The sequence below is a fragment of the Typopeltis vanoorti genome, chromosome 18 (assembly GCF_054136105.1).
Source record: "Typopeltis vanoorti isolate ZY-2024b chromosome 18, IOZ_Tvanoo_1.0, whole genome shotgun sequence".
NCBI classification, from domain to species: Eukaryota; Metazoa; Arthropoda; class Arachnida; order Uropygi; family Thelyphonidae; genus Typopeltis; species Typopeltis vanoorti.
This window is the reverse complement of record NC_143566.1, coordinates 76811212-76829511: the sequence shown is the minus strand read 5'-3', so window position 1 is coordinate 76829511 and position 18300 is coordinate 76811212. Positions and strand designations below refer to the sequence as shown.

General features: G+C 34.2%; 1 protein-coding gene across 3 annotated transcripts in view; it reads left to right on the top strand.

Moving 5' to 3' along the window:
• The window catches only part of LOC150096825 (septin-7-like), a 394847-nt gene that overhangs the window by 235143 nt on the left and 141404 nt on the right, over positions 1–18300 (top strand). For all 3 annotated transcript variants that reach the window (XM_090407845.1, XM_090407844.1, XM_090407843.1), the window contains 3 exons: positions 13164–13281; positions 16698–16790; positions 16878–16974. In XM_090407845.1, the coding sequence (XP_090263971.1) occupies positions 13164–13281; positions 16698–16790; positions 16878–16974 (308 nt within the window). The remainder of the gene's footprint in view (positions 1–13163; positions 13282–16697; positions 16791–16877; positions 16975–18300) is intronic.

Here is an 18300-nt window from a genome sequence, read left to right as displayed (position 1 = left end):
TGCAAACTTGACTTACTTGTCTGTTTGCTTACTTGGGAAAAAGGATTAAAAAACCTAGCTTATAAAATTGCTTGGTATCTTTAACATAATATATACCCAAGTAAAAAACTTTCTATATATTATGCTCATCCTGAGATTTTTATTTAATGAGGTTAAAAGCACCTTATGGCAACTTGTTTAGGTAAAATATTTATAAGCTCTGTATTACTTCACCCTTGGCATTTTTTAGGTCTGGCTCCTACTGACGAGACCTCAATAAAGGTCAAAACCAGTATGGGTAGTGACCATTATTTTAATGCATAGCATCATACATTTCTGCAAGGAAATGTGCTTTGCATTAGGGGAAAATTCTAAGGAAACTGATCAGAGCTTGCTCACCTTTACCACGAGTTGCTTAGTGTTGCACTACGTGCAGCTGCAAACTTGTCTTGATGGGAAAAACGATTAAAAAACCTAGCTTATAAAATTGCTTGGTATCTTTAGCATAATTATATAAACTGTTATTCTTTGAAGTGAAATTGTGCCTGAAAGATGTCTCTTATTCGAAATGCCTGTTGTCATATAAAAGCTCATTACTCATAAAAACATATAATGAACGAAAAAGAATTAAAAGTAATATGTTATTATTTGTTGCTGTGCTTGAAATGATAATTTGCTGTACTTTGTGTATTCTATAATTACACTGTGCAGCAGCATGTTATCTTTTACATGAATTTTGATTTTTATATATTTAGCAAGCTAAACATTAAAATTGTTCATGTTATATGAAAGTTTTAGTGCATAGACAGACAGCTATTATGCTCATTAGGATTGGTCAATAGATACAGTATGTTTCAGCCTTATTAGATACACCCAAAATAGTTTCCTGTCACCAGTTAACATTAAGTTGGACTTGAAAAAAAATTTCTTAAATGTCTCTAAATAATAATGGTGTAGCATTTATGTATTAGTACAGGGGTCTTCAACCTTTCAGACAGAGTGGGCCTCATTAAAAATTTCAATGAAGCCTGCGGGCCACTAAGCTATACTGTGGTATTTAGAATTGTAAGATGCTTTCCAGATTCACAAGGAACACTGTGAATTTGATACTTTACATAAAATCCTATAAAAATGAACAAACTCAGCTTTAAGAGCGTAGGTAGGAGTCGGGTTCATGATAAGTAAATACAATCAATACTTGAAAAAAGATAACTTAATGGAGAAAACTTTCATTTTTTACAATGTCAATGGGAAACTTTGCAATGCTTTTACTTGACCAGCCTTGTTGATGTTGGCATTAATGTTGGAAGTCGCTATGCGCAGAGTATTCTCAGGATGTTAGTCCGTAATCTGAGTTCTTGTCTTGGACTTCATATGCTTCATTCTGCTCACATAAGTATGTGCTTCCTAACAAAGCGCACATCTTGAAAGCATGCCAGTGAAGATTAGGGAATGCATCCTCAGAAATGTAGCCTTTGTGAAATGTAATCAAGGGCACATTGAATAATTTTTCTCGCAAAGAATAGTTGTTTTGGAGTTCACAGATGTGAACAGCCCCATTTGTACTGAGCCTGGCATTTCGACAGCATTGACACTGAATGGCATTGAAAATAAATCTAAAGAAGACTGTTGATTATGAAAATCACTAAATCTCTCTTCGAACTCACTTCGCAACATGGCTAATTTTATAGCGTATTCATCAACAGATGAACAGTTGGACTCAGCATGAAGCTGAAAATGAGTTAAGTCTTTTTTTTTTTGCAAGTTGTGCCTCCCAAAGTTTGAGCTTGGCCACAAAAGCTTTGATGTGATGAAACAGAGTGTGCACCAGTTAATCTTTGGATTGTATTCGCATATTTAGGTCATTCATATGCAACGAGATGTAGGTCACAAAGGCAAAGTCTGTCATCCACTTCGGATCGTTGAATTCCGCAATCAGCTTCCCTTGGTTTGCATGAACTGCTGTATTTCACTCCTTAAGTCAAAGACTCTTTTAAGAACCTTCCTACTGCTCAACCAATGCAGATCACTATAATAAACCACATCGCCGCGATTTGCTTCGCACTCTTGGGTCAAAAACTCTTTGAATTGACAATGGTTCAATCCTCTTGCCCTAATAATGTTGAGGACAGTCACAATAACTTTCATGACATTCTCAAACCCAATAGTTTTCGTGCACAAATTCTCCTAGTGGATTAAACAGTGGTAATGGATGAAATCTTTTCCTTCTAGTTCCGGTTCTTTCCGTAGCAGCACAACAAACCCTTTGTTCTTTCCCACCATAGCAGGGGTACCATCAGTTACCACACCCTCGAGGTTGGCTAAGCTGAGGTCGAAACACTGGAGTGTTTTCTTGGTGGCTTCAAGAACGTCAGTGCATTTCGTCATTCCCTTCATAGGAACGAGCGCTAGCAGTTCTTCTGTCACAGTGAATTGTTGATCAATGCCACAGACAAAGATAGCCAGTTGTACTGTATCCTTCACATCTGTGGTCTGATTTAAAGCAAGTGAATATGACGTAAATTCAGATGACCGTTTTTTAAAAGTTCCTTCAATGTCATTGGCAAGTTCTTCGACATGTCATGCTACAGTTACCCCCAGACAAACGCAGTTTTTTAAACACTTCCTTATTATTTGGGCACAGAATTTCCCCAGCAGCGATGAGACACTCTTTCACAAACTCGTCGTCCAAGAAGGCTTTTGATTTTTTAGCAATTTTTTCAATTTTTTGGCGCAGACTTCGCTCTCTTCCCTCTGCCTTTTAAACGTACCCTGCTGGCATTTGAAATCAGTTTGGAGATAGTTCATTTTTTCCACACGAAGCTGCCCTTGAAGGTGATCAAAATTGGGCGCATGCCAGTGATGTCATAGTGTCGATTTATATTGTATTCTTTCGATACTGACACTAACTCACGACAAACTAAATATACTCGCTTATTGTCGATCGGCACAAAAAAGTACAAATTGGTCCACTTTTCATTAAAAACCTGACAAGAATCACTTGATTTATGCTTTTTACTCATAGATGCCATAGTGATGCAAGGTGAACCCAAAAAATGATCCAAAATGGGCGTGTAACGATTATTATTCACTGAATATGTCTCACACTAATGAAAAAAGTCTGGCAATATAAAACCACAATAGGCTATAGCTGACATGACAAACCTGCATGCACTTATACACAAATATCACCCTGTTCACGACTGACTGACTGGGGATGAGATTCTCTTGTATTTATATAAAAATAATGAAGTATCAAGAACCTTCGAGATGTATCTGGAAGGCACTAGACAACACACTCGAACGAACTACTGCTTCAGCCATCTACCTGTGACGACAGTACTAGTACTTAAGTACCACTTGGTGCAGGTAGATGGCTGAAGAAGCATGTCTATTTAATATTTATTTTTATAGGATTTTATGTAAAGTATCAAATGCACAGCATTTCTTGTGAATCTGGAAGGTATGTTACAATTCGAAATACCGCAGTATAGCTTAGTGCCCCGCGAACTTCATTGAAATTTTTTTAAATTTAATCGCATGTTAATGTTAAGTAGTCATTTTTTTTTTCAAAACGGCCAGCAGACCATGCCAAAGAGCTCCACTGTCCACAGGTGGCCCATGGGCCATGAATTAAAGACCCCCTGTATTAGAGGAATAAATTTTCAAAAACATGTCAAGCTAAACTAAGAGAAGTCAATTTTATTGGCTGATGAATATTATTAGTTATGAAGGAGAGGCACCAAGTTTGATAGAAAACTAATTGAAGTAAGAAAATAACATGATTAAGTTTTAAATCCGTTTTTTTTTGCTCCAAAATCCTTAATGATGCTAGTGTGATTAAGATGGTAAGGTAATATAAATCTTTGTGTTTTAATATCTTGTTAAAGGTACATTTCCTTGCTTTGTATTAAGATGCAGTATGTATATTCTACATCAGAAGAGATTACCACCATGGTAAAACACTTAGAGTGTTGTGTATATGATTGAGTTCTTCTGCAAGAGAGGGCTCATTGGAACATAGGTTATAGTCTCTTTGTGTTGGTGTTTTTATGACACTATATTGTTGAGTGGGTTTCCCTATATAAAGACCATATACAAGCCTATATACAAACCTTGCAGACCATGCTTTGGATACAGCTCACAGAATCATCTGGAAAAAAGACCATCACTTTCCTTTACAGAAGAGAAAGACTGTTTTTAAAATCTGCTGCTACTTTTAAAAACTAGCCTAATTTGAATAAATGTGGTTGCATAAAACTTCTCAAAATAATGCAAACACTGATACTTGGAGATCCCAGTTTACATCCTAGGCTTCTGACAAGTATCCATAGAGGTCAGTCCACTTAGTTAAGACTAGCTTTTTTTGTCCACATGTTTCAGTTAGTTTTGTGCTGCTTTTGTGTGTGTGTGTGTGTGTGTGTGTGTGTGTGTGTGTGTGTGTGTGTGTGTGTGTGTTTCAAGTCTCATTTTGTACTCCTTCACGACACCTCTGTAATTGAGATGAAATATTGGCAGAATTAAATACTATTATTCATCCTTTCCTAGTGCTGTTATTAAACTTTTAACCTGAGTAATAAGATAAGTTTTTTTTATGTTGCTAATTGAAAAATGAAAATGTATTGATTAATATAATAGATTTGAAGTACTTCTTGAATCCTTTTAAACCTTACATAAATAACAGTAGTGCCACAGCAATACCTATCCCCCTTGACCTCTCGCTCTCTCCCCCCTTTTGAAAGTATAGTAAGATGAATATTAAATACAATCAGAATCATTATAAAATCACTAACAGTACAAGTATATTTTACTAGACAAGAAATTATGCTTTTTATTTTAATCCTTAACTCAAGCATGAGCAAACAATCTGCATGTGAAATATCTTCATAGCTAGGATACTTGTATATGAAGGCAGATAACTTCACCCAGTATTGTCTAAGTATTCCATAATGCAAAGCACACTTCCTTTCATAGGTTGCTATGCATTGTGTAAAGGGTCACCACCTACAACATGTTTGATTTTTATTTCTCATCAGCAAGAGCTAGACCAGGCAGATAATACTGAGAGCTAAATCAGTGCTGAAGTTATATTTTTCATATACAGTTACCAGATTATGAAAATACAAAATACTCTGTATTATATTTAGTTGTAGAAAGTTGTTTCTCTTGATTATAAATTAAATTATAGTAGACAAGAAATTATATTAATAATGTCAACACATAACATGAAACACAATCATACAAATACTAGTGTTTTTAACTGCAGGTATAAAAAAAAAAAAAAAAAACTCCCATAAAAATATCACAAAATATGGAAAATATAACAAAAAATTGGAACAAATAATAAAAATATGTTAATTCCCCCCCCCCCTCCCAAAAAAACAAACAAACACCAAAATTTCTTCTTATAAAAACACTTCCATATCCATTTCACCAACACTTAAGGAATCAATACAAATATCAGTGATATATTTGTTATTGAAATTAAAACCTAATCTCTTTTTCCAAAATGGATTCAAATCATCTGATATCATTAGCAGCAAAACTCCAACTCCCCCTATTCTATCCTTTCTAAAAATATTGTACCCTTTACACTCAATACAGTTAATATCTACATCTGATCTCCAATTCTCACTAATGCCTACATTTTGATGTTGCAAATTATTCACCAAGGCAACAAACTCTACCTCTTTCTTTCTTTCTAATATGCTAGCATTCCTGTTCAGATGTAAGTTTCTTGCATGCTTTTTTGTTCTCTTCTCTGTAGTCTGCATTATACAGCTTGACATCTTACAGATCTGTGTTCTTGTCTAGTGCCTTATACGGATGTCTTGCACATGCTTTTGAACTGAACAAACACAAAATTGTTCTCTCCTCAACTGTTGTGTCGTCCTATCTTGCTTACTGATCTATTTATGTTGGTTAGTTGGATCTATTCTTATTTCTTTAAATTCCGTTTTTATTTTGTTAGATGCTGATTGATACTGATCTGAATATAAGGAAATTTATATTATCCTGCGCCGCCCTATATTCAGATTAGTCTATATAATACATAGGAATCAATCATCAACTAACTTTTGCAATCTCACTTTACTCAGGCCGAGGTTAATATTATCATTTAAGGCTTCCGCAAGGTTCAAATAAATTTTATGAGCGGTGCAATGAAGAAGAATCAGGCGAACAACAAATTGAATTCGATAGAATAAACATTTAATACAGGGTTATAGAACATGTACATTTAAGCATAATTTTCTAAGCAAGATAATCTAATTGAACAATATTCAAAATATCTCTGAGACACTAGTAGCCTCTCGGTTCGGTTTAAAGATTGAAGTTAAATTTACAGATCTTATTCTCCAACGCTTAAATACTATTATCACAACTTGTCTCTATTCAATGAGATAATTCAATTCTTTTATACATCAACTTAGTTCAAATACTCATAACAAACATAAAACATTAGGCATTAAACATTCAGCTGTCAATTCTATATTCTTCCGAATAATTGAAAATGATTCACACTGTTCAATGTTCCAGAATTTTACAGTAATTATTCTTAAGGTAGAATTCTCTAATTCTCTCTTAGTCAACAAACACTTAATTTAATTATGAGGCAGTTATATTTCAAGGGGGAAACACTTTAAAGCTCCATACTTTGGCTATTTTTAGTAGAACGCCACAGTTAATGTTACAATATATCAGGCGGTGCTAACTCTTATTTCTTTACACTGAAATATAAAAGGACTTCTCTTACTGGGTTACATCTTTTACACACTGGATTTACTATAGGCACACTTAAAACTGTAGTTAACTATTACTTTGAACTAACACTATTCAAAAGAAATCTTCGCTATAATAACTGAAATATTAAACATAGAGTTTCACTAGTCTTGACGCACTCGTTTTAGGTAATCTACTTATTCCTTATTTTCTTCTATGCATTAAATTCAGCTTTACACTATTCTTCCTCAAAACAATTGGAATTCATCATAATTTTAGAATTCCGTAGAAATATTCCGAATTGACTATTAATTCCCAGTCCTTTCTTAATCGATTTACAGCATTTCCAAATTCCCTTACTGCTACCCGTTACTTCCTTCTTGCTGTCCTGAACGCTTCTCCTCTCTTTACTTTCATTTTCCAATTAAATACGTTCATTCTTCCCACCAAAATCCGGTTCTAGCCAGTTCAGCTTACATCCACTGCCTTCACTCCATATCACAGCCGTTCACGTTCTAAACACGCGCTGACTAAAACAAACTCCGTTTCTCCATCAGCAGCCAATCAAATTCAGTCAGAAGAATTACATAAAATCACTATAGATTATAGTGATTATACAGTGATTATAGTGATTATAGTGAATACAGAAACAAAATAAAAGGATATTTTACAATTCACATAATAATCATTTAAATATGATAAATACTAATTCTTATAATATATTTGCACAGCTTCTTATAATATTAACACAGGAATAAATAAAATAAATTGAATGGCATTTTAACACAGAGTTCTTTCATTACTAATACATATATCAAAATTATATAATTAAACAGATAAATAAACTCAAAGTAATTATATGAATATTAATTTACAAGCAAGAGATTAACATCAAATAATATACACAAGTCTTGCTTATGACATGGTGGATTATGTTAAATGTGAATGAAGTATTAAAACATACAAAATATCTTCATTCACAACTTAACAGTTCCACTCATTAACACAGCTACAATAACATTGTCACTCTTGCACAGAGATTTACACCATTCTTCTCATCATAATTTAGTTTCCCTGACTCTGTATTAGGTATCATACTAATGAATAATTTCTCAAAGCTCCTGATACCAAATCCATTCAAGTGTATGCCATCCCTCTTATACAAATCCATTCTTCCCTCAAAAACTCACTCCACACATCCAAAAAACTCATATCCATTCCTCTTACACAACCTATACATGAAATCCTTTGTCATCATACATTTTCCTTAAGTCATTTGTATCATATCCAGCTAATATACTTAGGATTTTCACTTTCTCACTCTTCACTGTTGCTTTTTCCAACAATCCTTTCACATCCTCTCTCATACTGAACTTATCACTAGTTAAGTCATTTGTGCCTACTAGAATTATTCTCTTTTGCTTTCCTCTTCTGTTTTTTAATTGCATGTGTTATATTTTTAATTTTTGCTTGGTAGAAGTTGAAGTTATTAACCTTGTAACTTCAAGTTAGACAGGGTGATTATAATTAAAGTTCACATTTCAAAAGGTTGCAACTGGGTAACTGCTCGGTGGAACAATATAATATTTAACATGATGATGATGAGTGCAACAATTCACAAAACAACGTGTAGAAACTAAAAGTTGCCACTAGGGCAATATGTGGCACTGTAATACTGTAGTGGGTAATTCAAAACGTCACAAAATGTAAGGTACATACCATGTTGTGTGATACACGACAACATATTCAATGTTATGTAACCTCCGTTGTTTACAGTGCTCTGAAATCGCAAAATCACATGCTCAGCCACAGAACATAGAGTTTTACTCAATGTTGTGGATGTGGCATGTAATGCTACTCTTGAGATCCACTAAGTTGGCTATGTGTCCACGAGAGGCAATGTCTTTGAGATGTCCCACAGCCAAAAGTTGCAAGGGTTCAGATCCGGTAAGCATGCTGACCCATGTTGTACAAAAATGGTGGCTGATGATTCTGTCCTTGGTAAAATGTGTCTGAAGCAATCACTTGACAGGGTTGGCAATGTGAAGCACCATCCTGCATAAAACTGTTGAATCCAGGCACTGACACTGTTGAAGTGTTGGAATCACCTGATTGACTAGGAGAGATGCATATCACTGGCCATTAACAGTGCATGTAATGTGACCTGCAGGACCGAGCCCCTTGAAAAAGAATGGTGTGGTTTTACAGCAGAACCTTGTCTGATGTTTTGGGAAATGAAGTGAAATCTGTCATGTGACATGTGAGTTTGCAGTTGTGCGTATTCACAGCACTGACGAAGCTCACTTCCATTCAGATGGAAGTGAGCTTCGTCAGTCCAGAAAATGTTCCATGGCCAATCGTTGTCCAGTTCAGTCCAAGCAAGAAACTCCAGGACAAATGTTTCTCGTGCATCCAGGTTAGGATTAAGCAATTGCTGAGCATGGGGAAACTAAGGATAATAGCACAGAATTTGCCTTACAACTTTGTGAACTGTGCTTACAGGTTTGTCTAAAGCCTGTGCACTGCTGCTTCCTACAACATTTGTGATTCTTTTTTGCTCTAATGTTGTGGCTATTTCCTCCACTGTCTGCTGTTTGATTGACTTCCATCCTCTGCCAGGTTTGACATCTAAGGAATTTGTCTCTTCAAATTTTCGAATCATTTTGCGTAAACCATTTGCAGTTCATAGGACCTGTTTTTAATCCCTTTAATGTTCTGAATATGTCATGTTTCACAATGCTGTCAAGGCACAGCTGTTCTTTTAGTAAAACAACTTCACGAGAAGTGTACGATCCTTCGGTAATGGTGACATTGTGCTTTAACATATTGTCTGCTCACAGTCAATAAACTGAAGCATTCTGCAGCTACCTAATTTGTAGAAGGTTCTTTCGAAGCATATGTCATTTGGAGACATTTTATTTGCATAAATGGTACGGTTACAGTGTTTCACTGCATACCAGGAGTATGATACATAATTTACATGTATTGCAGCACCATGTATCACCCTAGTAGCAACTTTTAGAACTAACATTGGTTTTTGCACAAAATAAAATTCCATTGCTGCACACATCATGTTAAATATTAAATTGTTCCACTAAATAATTACCTAGTTACAGGTTTTTGAAATGTGAACTTTAATTATAATCACCCTTACTATTGCCTTATACTTTATAGTTTATACATATGTATATAAACTATTGACTATGGCAGGATGTATAAAGAAAAACAATTTACCTTAAGGGAAACTTAAGTATGTTGTTTCTGTTCAGATTAGGACAATGAAGTAAGGTTTCACAATTTTCTACAGTTATTCTGTTAGCAGCTTTTGTGTAGGTAGGACTTTAGTCTTTTTCTGAATTTGATGTTTTGTGGAGATGGCATGTTGAGGGGAAAAAAGTCACAGATTTAGTCCAGCAAACCTACATAGTTTGGTAATCATCTCAGAAACACCCTTGACATTAAGGTAGATGTTTCCAAACCTTCTTGGTTCACGGCACCCTTAGTGTCTCAGTAATTTTTTCACGACATCTCTAGACCAAAAGAAATACCTAACAGTTTCATTTATTATAGCATTGCTTGGTATTAATGCTTGTTTGAAAAAGCACTTTTTTTTCCTTCAACAACAACAAAAAAGTGCCTTTTTTTTGTTTGTTTTTAGGTGTTTGCTGCAGCATCCCAAAGTGCCATTACACATGATTTGGGAATCACTGACATTAGTGATTACATTGCAGTTGGTAACTTCCTGAGAGGCAGGCAATGGAGGAACTCCATAATCTTTATGACCTTGTTAATAAAGCACTCAGTGAAGCTCTTAGATAAAAAAAAAGTGGTCTTAATAAAGTTTATTTGTTGTGTTAACAACCATTCAGTCGAGCATAATGAGTGAATCGGATGGATAAGAATCTTAATGTTGTCAGATTTTTGACAAGGATGGTGATGTGACTGAGCAAGTGTATAATAAAGTTCAGCTTGGGTTTTCTTTTAAAAGACAATAAACTGAAAATTCTCTTAATATGGCTGACAAAGAATAAAGGTCTAAACAAGAAATGTGATTGTCCTTTTCTACTTCAAAAGTAAATTATTTTCAAGAATGAATGCATTATTCTTTGTAATAAAATCTTGAAGTTCAGAAGGTAGCCCTGCTATACCTGTAAAGTATCATCCACATATCTGTATTATAAGAAAGGAGGCTTTTGATGGCTGTTATCATGTGGTCACTGTTCAATTCATTCCATAATATAATTTGGTAGAATAGGAGAAAGAGAACTATCTATGGAGGTATCTTAAAACTCATTCTGACTTGTGAAGTATCCTGAATGGATGACAATATTGAAAGGAAGAAGCGTATCTATAGAAAAGCTTGTCAGAGTATTTCTTGTGTTTCATCTTTAGGAAGATTTGTAAAGAGAGAGAGACCGTATCCAGGCTGATTATGAGATCATCAGGATGAAGATAGAGTTCTGAGATTTTTTAAGTGTAAACTGGACTTAATGAATGATGTAGTTTTACCTGTGAAAGCTGAAGAAAATTAGAAAGGTGCTTTAAGATTTTATAACAAGATGAACTGGTGCAGTCAACAGGCCATAATGGAACATTTGTTTGGTGGACTTCTAGGGGTTTCATACAATATAGGAGGGTGGCCATGATAGGTTTTAAGCTTCTCTTTGGTTTCATCATCTCAATATGGGACACTATCGATGAGTTATTGTTCAGTTTATTTATTTGAATAGAAGTTAGATCATCAAGAAGACTCTCAGGAGTATGGTCACATAATAATAAAGTATGTTGCTTGTAGTTTTGTTTCCTATCTTGAGCTGCAGTAGCTTTTCTTTTATCAGCCTGTGTGATAATGAAGTTTGTATTTTTCTTTGTAGTGCTTTAAATTCTGGATAAGAACAGATGTGAAAATAAAAGCTTAGTATTAAGAAGAATTTTCACTGATTTTAAATGAAGATGATTAGCTGTGTCTAAAGGAATATTTCATACATCAGGGAAAAAAATCCATCACCGTAGCAGATTTAGGAGTAATAGCAAAATCAAGATCTTTGGATATGGCATTTACTTCCTCGAGAGAGAGGTCATCCTGAAATATTAATAATGGGTTTATGTGGCTCTGTAACAATAGAAAACAGTGATGAGCAATGGCTAATAAGATATAAAATAAAAACTTTCCTAATAACAGGCTAATAAAAACTTTCCTGAATGAATCCATAAAAATATTTTCTTCAGCATTTAAACAACTCAGGAAAAAATATTCAGACTGATTCATCACAAATAGACTAGATATTTCTATTTATTAAAGCCAAGGATTTTTTTGACCTTATTAAGTTGACAAATAAGTAAGGATTATCTGGCTTGTATGTAAATATAATAAACTCTGGGAGACTGAAAGGTTTCTTTAATCTTAAAACAGGTGGTTAGCACTTGATGATCGCTTAATCAATCTGAATACCCCCCCCCCCCAAACATTATAGATGAAAAGCTGTCAGAACCAAAATTGCTTTTTCATCTTTGATTTTGTCATCTGTTTGGATTACTTCACTTAACAGAACAAGTTTCATAGCAAATTAAAGGTACCTCCATAATTAGACCTCTTTCTCCTGTTTTGGCAACTTATTTTATGGAATGATTTGAACAGTGACTATTTAACATACTTCCAAAACAACCTTCCTTATGGTATTGATATGTGAATGATGTTTTTGCAGTATGGCAGGGCTTTCTGAACTTGTGTTACAAAGATTAATGCTGCCATATTCTCAAATACAGTTTATTCTTAAAGCCGTGTATTAACATATTTCCTTTTTAGGTCTCTTTATCCTTTGCCAAATGGAAGCCTTCAGTTTCTTTTGCCTTTCAAAAGAAACCTCCTGAGCAACTTAATATCTTGCTCAGTCAGATAATCATCCCAGTCAAAAATGTTAATTATTGTGTTTAATTCGATGTCTGCTTATGTTCCTATTCATAACGATGGAATTCACAAAACACAGATGTTTTGTGAATCTACCTAAAGATTCACAAAACATCTGTGTTCACAATGACATTTGAACTCACAACATGTTTATTAGAATGCAGATATGCAATCCACTTAGCCAACCGAACTCAGTTATCACTGCACCAAACAAAGATCTCTCTCACTTCTCATTTCCAGGTCCTAAATAATGTACACTATGTTATCTGCATTACAAATGTAAATACACTGAAGTCAAAATCCAGGAATCAGAAATTATAGAATTATTAAGTTATTAAGAAATATTCACTTTTCATCTGGGATATTCCTTAACTAAAATTTGCTACAATTTTTTTTCCCGGTTTTAACTGATAAATTATTTTAATTAGTGTATCCATATGAATAAAAGAAGCATAATTTTATGCTGTTTTGGCATTGCTTGCAAATTTATTAAATCTGATTGCCAGTTCAGTTTAGATTATTAAAATATTTTTAACTTTTGTATTTTTCCTTGCAGTTTGAAACCTCTGGACATCGAGTTTATGAAACGTCTACATGATAAAGTAAACATTATTCCCCTTATTGCAAAAGCAGATACCATGACACCAGAAGAATGTTTCCTTTTCAAACGAACTGTAAGATATGTTTTATGTCATGTAATCAGATATGTTAAGTTTCTGCAACAGACAAATAACAGTATTTGTTGTTGTGGAATATATATCCCACAGTTTTAAATTTATATAAAGGTTTCTGTTAAAAAGTTAGAAAAATTTGAGAGTAATGACTAATTTAATTAATCACTTGAATGGCAATTAAGTGTCTCTTTGATTGGAAAGATCTGGGGGGGGGGGGGTAGATTGCTATCTGTGATCTGAAAAAATCTTTAAAACAAGCTGTTCAACTGAAGATAAGTTCATCATCAAATTCCTGATATGTACAGACTGAGGGTAAGCTATCCAGAGGAAATAATACAGAAATGGCATGGTTTTTCTTTTCAGAAACTAGGTTCTTTCATCCTGCAAGCTAGACGAACCAGCCAGAGAATATACATAGTTGACATACATAATCTGTCAGTTGTGGATATTCCCAGCTTGATTTATCTATCTTGTAGGATGAAAAAAACTCCTGCAAGAAAAAAATTATACATGTCTGTGATTGAATGGGTTAGTTAAACACCTAACATGGTATTAATTAGGTTTTTGTGAAGCCAAGTTACTTAGTTGTGACTGACCATTGTGCCTAACACACTAATGGGTAGATGAAGTGATAAATGAATAAGAATGTATATATAAATGAATAAGAATAAGAATAAGAAATCCACATGGGACCTGAAAATAGGCTTTCATTATATTGTATATGCAGAATATTTTTGAAAAACGTGATTGATTACAAAAGCTCAAATCTCTAATTCTGTCATATGGCAGAAGGAATGAATTTTTCTGCTAAGACAACAGTTCTCCTTTCATTTATAAATTATCTTCATTTCCTAATCCCAACAAAATCCTTCAAGAAAAGGTTATGACCCTCAAGGAAATAAACAATTCTTCATATCCAAGATTTCCTGACTTTACCCCAATTTATTTGTATACCAGATAACCAGAAATGTTCATGCAGTTTTTAATAATAAAAATGAAACAACTGCAGAAATTTTCATAAAATGTTGTATTCATTAAAATAAGCACCTTCACAATCTAGAACTCTTCCCCAATGAGATACAAGTTCATAAATTCTGCTTTTATAAAACATTTTGTCTTTAGAAATAATAAACCTAGCCGCCTCCACTTCAGTCTCTCTTTTATTGAGGAACTGTCTATTTTACATGTGATTGTCCTAAAGCAGAAATCTTCTCTTAAGTTTTGCAGTGTGAGGTTTTGCATTGTTCTGTAAGAATAGCACTTTCTTCTGATTAACTAGTCCTGGCTGTTTCTGAAGTAATGCATCCTGCTCGAGTTGTATTGAGTAGATTTCGGTTGTAATTGTTTGGCCTGCAGTGAGAAACTCATAGTAGACAATACTGGCTCCAGTCCACCACACATAAAGCATAGTCTTCTGGGGAATGAAGCAGTGCCTTTGAAATGTGTGGTACTGAATCGTTTGGTGACAACCAATGATTCCCGTTTAAGTACAAGATCCATTTTTTATCACAAGTGATCAAGTAATCCAAAAATGGTTTGTTTTTATGACATGAAAGAAGTGAAAAACAAATTTATAGCCTTTGAAGTTTATTGTCATCTGATAATGCATGAGGGACTCATTTGCTTACCTTCCATGATTTTCCCAGTTGATGCAAGTGTAAACAAACTGTTTCACCACTCATGTTAATCATTTGTGAAAGTTCTTGACATGTTAATCTTGAATTATTTTCGACAGCAGCACGTAATTCTTCATTATCAATAATGGAGGGTCTTCCTGAATGTGGTGCATCTTCAAGTGATTCATCACCGGATGAATCACTTGAAGGATGCTTCTAAAGCTTCAGTCTGAGTTTAAATTCACAAAGCAACCAACACCGAATTAGTATATCAGGTTCAACTGACATTTTAAAAGGATTCAAATTCACAAAAAAAGAGTACACACTAAGTTAGAGTGCACTCATATCTGTGCCTTATAATGCACATAAAAAATTGCACCCTGGAAACCACTACAAAATAAAATAAGTCATCACTCTACCAAAAACCGCATGGACTGTTTTGGTTACCTTGATAATTGGTATGTCAAAAAAAAAAAAAAAAAAAAGAAGGGAAAAAAATGTTTATGTTCTTATTCTGAGCTATATATTTGGAAAATTTTGTCCAACTCATTTATAATTTGTGATCTTGGCTATCACTCCACTCCTCCATCCAATCAGTATATGAAAAGCCTTTGTTAGTATTTTCAATTCAAGTGAATCAGTTAGTCCTACAGAAGTAGCAGTTTTTCATCCTACAAAACACAGTACATCTGCAGAATACAGTCAGTGTCATAATTTCCATGTTCAAATTTCTTTAGCTGTTGTTATGTTTCATGTTGAAGTTTCTGAAACAGAAAACTACATAGATGCTGGAATGCAAACATATAATTCACTGACTAAAATTAATTACAAGCCGGCATTTTGCTCGCTCAGGCTACCATTATCAAAGGCACCTTGCACACTCAGTGAAGACAAAACAAAATGACCTAGATAAAAAGGACGGTCATGTGCATGTAGGGCAACAATGGTACTCTTTGTGAAGAATCCTTTTATTTATGATAGGTTGATATGGCAGTGTGCATATTCTGATCATACTATCTGATCATCTCTATTCAAGATCATACCATCTGTTCTGTTACAGTTATCCAGATTCTATAGAACTTGTGCTGTTTCCAGAACAGTTTCTCCAATTTAAACCTGGAATTTGTGAAGCAGCCTGACTTTCTTCCATCTGATGAAGTGGTCTTTCTCCAAGGCATGTTGTGAGAGTCCTCTTTTTTGTCGTCTATTCTGAATATATTTTTTATGTTTTCTTTTTTCCTGACCAAGGTAGTCCTTCCTGTCTGTCCAAAATCTTGAGTTTCACACTGGCAGGGGATACTGTAGACACTTGGAAAGGGGGAGAGAGAGAGAGAGTCCTGGTGATCCTTGATTTCTCATGGGATGGTAGATACTTTCCTGTAGAAGGTATCTACCTTCCTGCATCAAAGAACATAAAAATAATATATCCGGAATACACATCCACCAGATGTGCCTCGCAAAAACTATTTTGCGAGGCACATCTGGTTGTTTTAAAATTATGGCTGAAACAACTTTTTACAGTGACCTATGTTTGGGAGCTCATTTTGCTTAAACATAAGTTGCAACAGGTTAGATTGTTTTGAATTCTTAGTATAAGGCATGTACTACTTGTTATAGTATTAAACTTGGCTACATTCTGTACTTAAAGAAGTTGTCTCTTTTTGTACAATAGTATTTCATTTTTCAGCAGACATGTTACATTGACTACTAACAGAAATACTTATATTTTAGTACTTCAGTAGTTATTTCTTGTTATACTAATGGATGATTACTGATATCTTTTTTTTTTAATACTTTCAGATTTTGAATGAAATTGCACAAAATAAAATAAGAATTTATGACTTTCCAGACTGTGATGATGAAGAACAAAATAAATTGCAAAAACCACTGAAGGTATGTAGATTAAAAAATGTGCTATAGAAAAACATTCTATATATTATATTAATCTTTAATTTTTACATTGCATTTACTTTACAATAGGAGCGAGTTCCCTTTGCTGTAGTTGGAAGTAATACTATAGTTGAAGTCAATGGAAAACGAGTAAGAGGAAGGAGATACCCCTGGGGTATTGCTGAAGGTAAATTTCCTTCATTCACATTTTCAGAGATTTTATTTAGCCTAATAAAAGCTCATTTGCTCTGTTTCAGCTTTGCAAAAATGAAGTATTCTTGAAAGTCTAATAATAATCCCCAGTGTTTACTATACATTTCATTGCATTAATTTCATTAAATATATACATGAAGCCTGTGTTCCATTTCTACTGATTTTCACCTCATCATCATTATCAGATCTCTGTGGAATCCAAAATTCTCTTCAAAATCTCTGTGGAGTTCAAAGAATTATCATGGAAGGTCCCACTGCCAATCAGCTGATCATATTCTGCCTTAAATGCATTTATCATCTGTACACTTTGAGACAATGCATTCCAATCAACTACTGCTCTCCATGCAAAAAACTCCCCACTCACCCACACACACACACACACACACACACACACACATCCTAGTCACACCATTTTATTTCTTATTTTCATACATACCAAGCCTATTAAAGCAGTTTAGCTAAAGAGATTTGAAAACAATAACTGGATTTCTTTAGAAGTATAATAATGTCTGCATAATTCAGAGAGTTGAGTTGAATATTTCTGATTTCTTTTCACAACGTTATCCAGATAGGTGACAACTAATAGTGGGGATGCCATACACTTTTGGCTTTCATCTTGGACATCAAACCATTTTCCAATACCACCTTCATCTCATAAGAGGTGACTTACAACATACGTATATATTATTCTATTCATTGCTCTACATAATATCTACCTTAACCATATAATTTGGAAGGTTTCAATAGCTCTTCTCTTGGCACCTTATACTGTGTATTTTCCAGATCTACCAAACTTGAATATAAATTCATATCTCTATAATTTCATATAAAAGATCCTTCCAGCTTTTCTTCCCAAAGTTTCTCTTCAGTGATTTTTCCTAGCCTTTTCTACATAAATCTTACTAGAACTCCATAAGAAATTCTCTGTAATTTTTGCAATTCATTTCCCTTTTTATAGGTAGGTACTATGAAAGCATTACTCCAATGAACTGGAATTTTAGCTCATGACCAGGCCTTCTGAATTTTGCAGTGCAGCCACTGTAAAATTTTTATATCTCTATATTTGAGCATTTGTGGTTGATCAATATCAACTGCCTTTCCATTTCAAGTTTCTGAAGGCTTTTTCTGCCTAAGTATTGATTTGTACTCTTTATTGCATTCCTCTTGAATATTCTCTACCACCATTTCTGCTTGTTTCATTTAACATTCTTTGGAAATAATTACTAAAGACATCCAGAATATCTTTATTTTCATGAAAATGAATGCTTTTCTGATTTAGCAAATCATCATTTAATTTCTG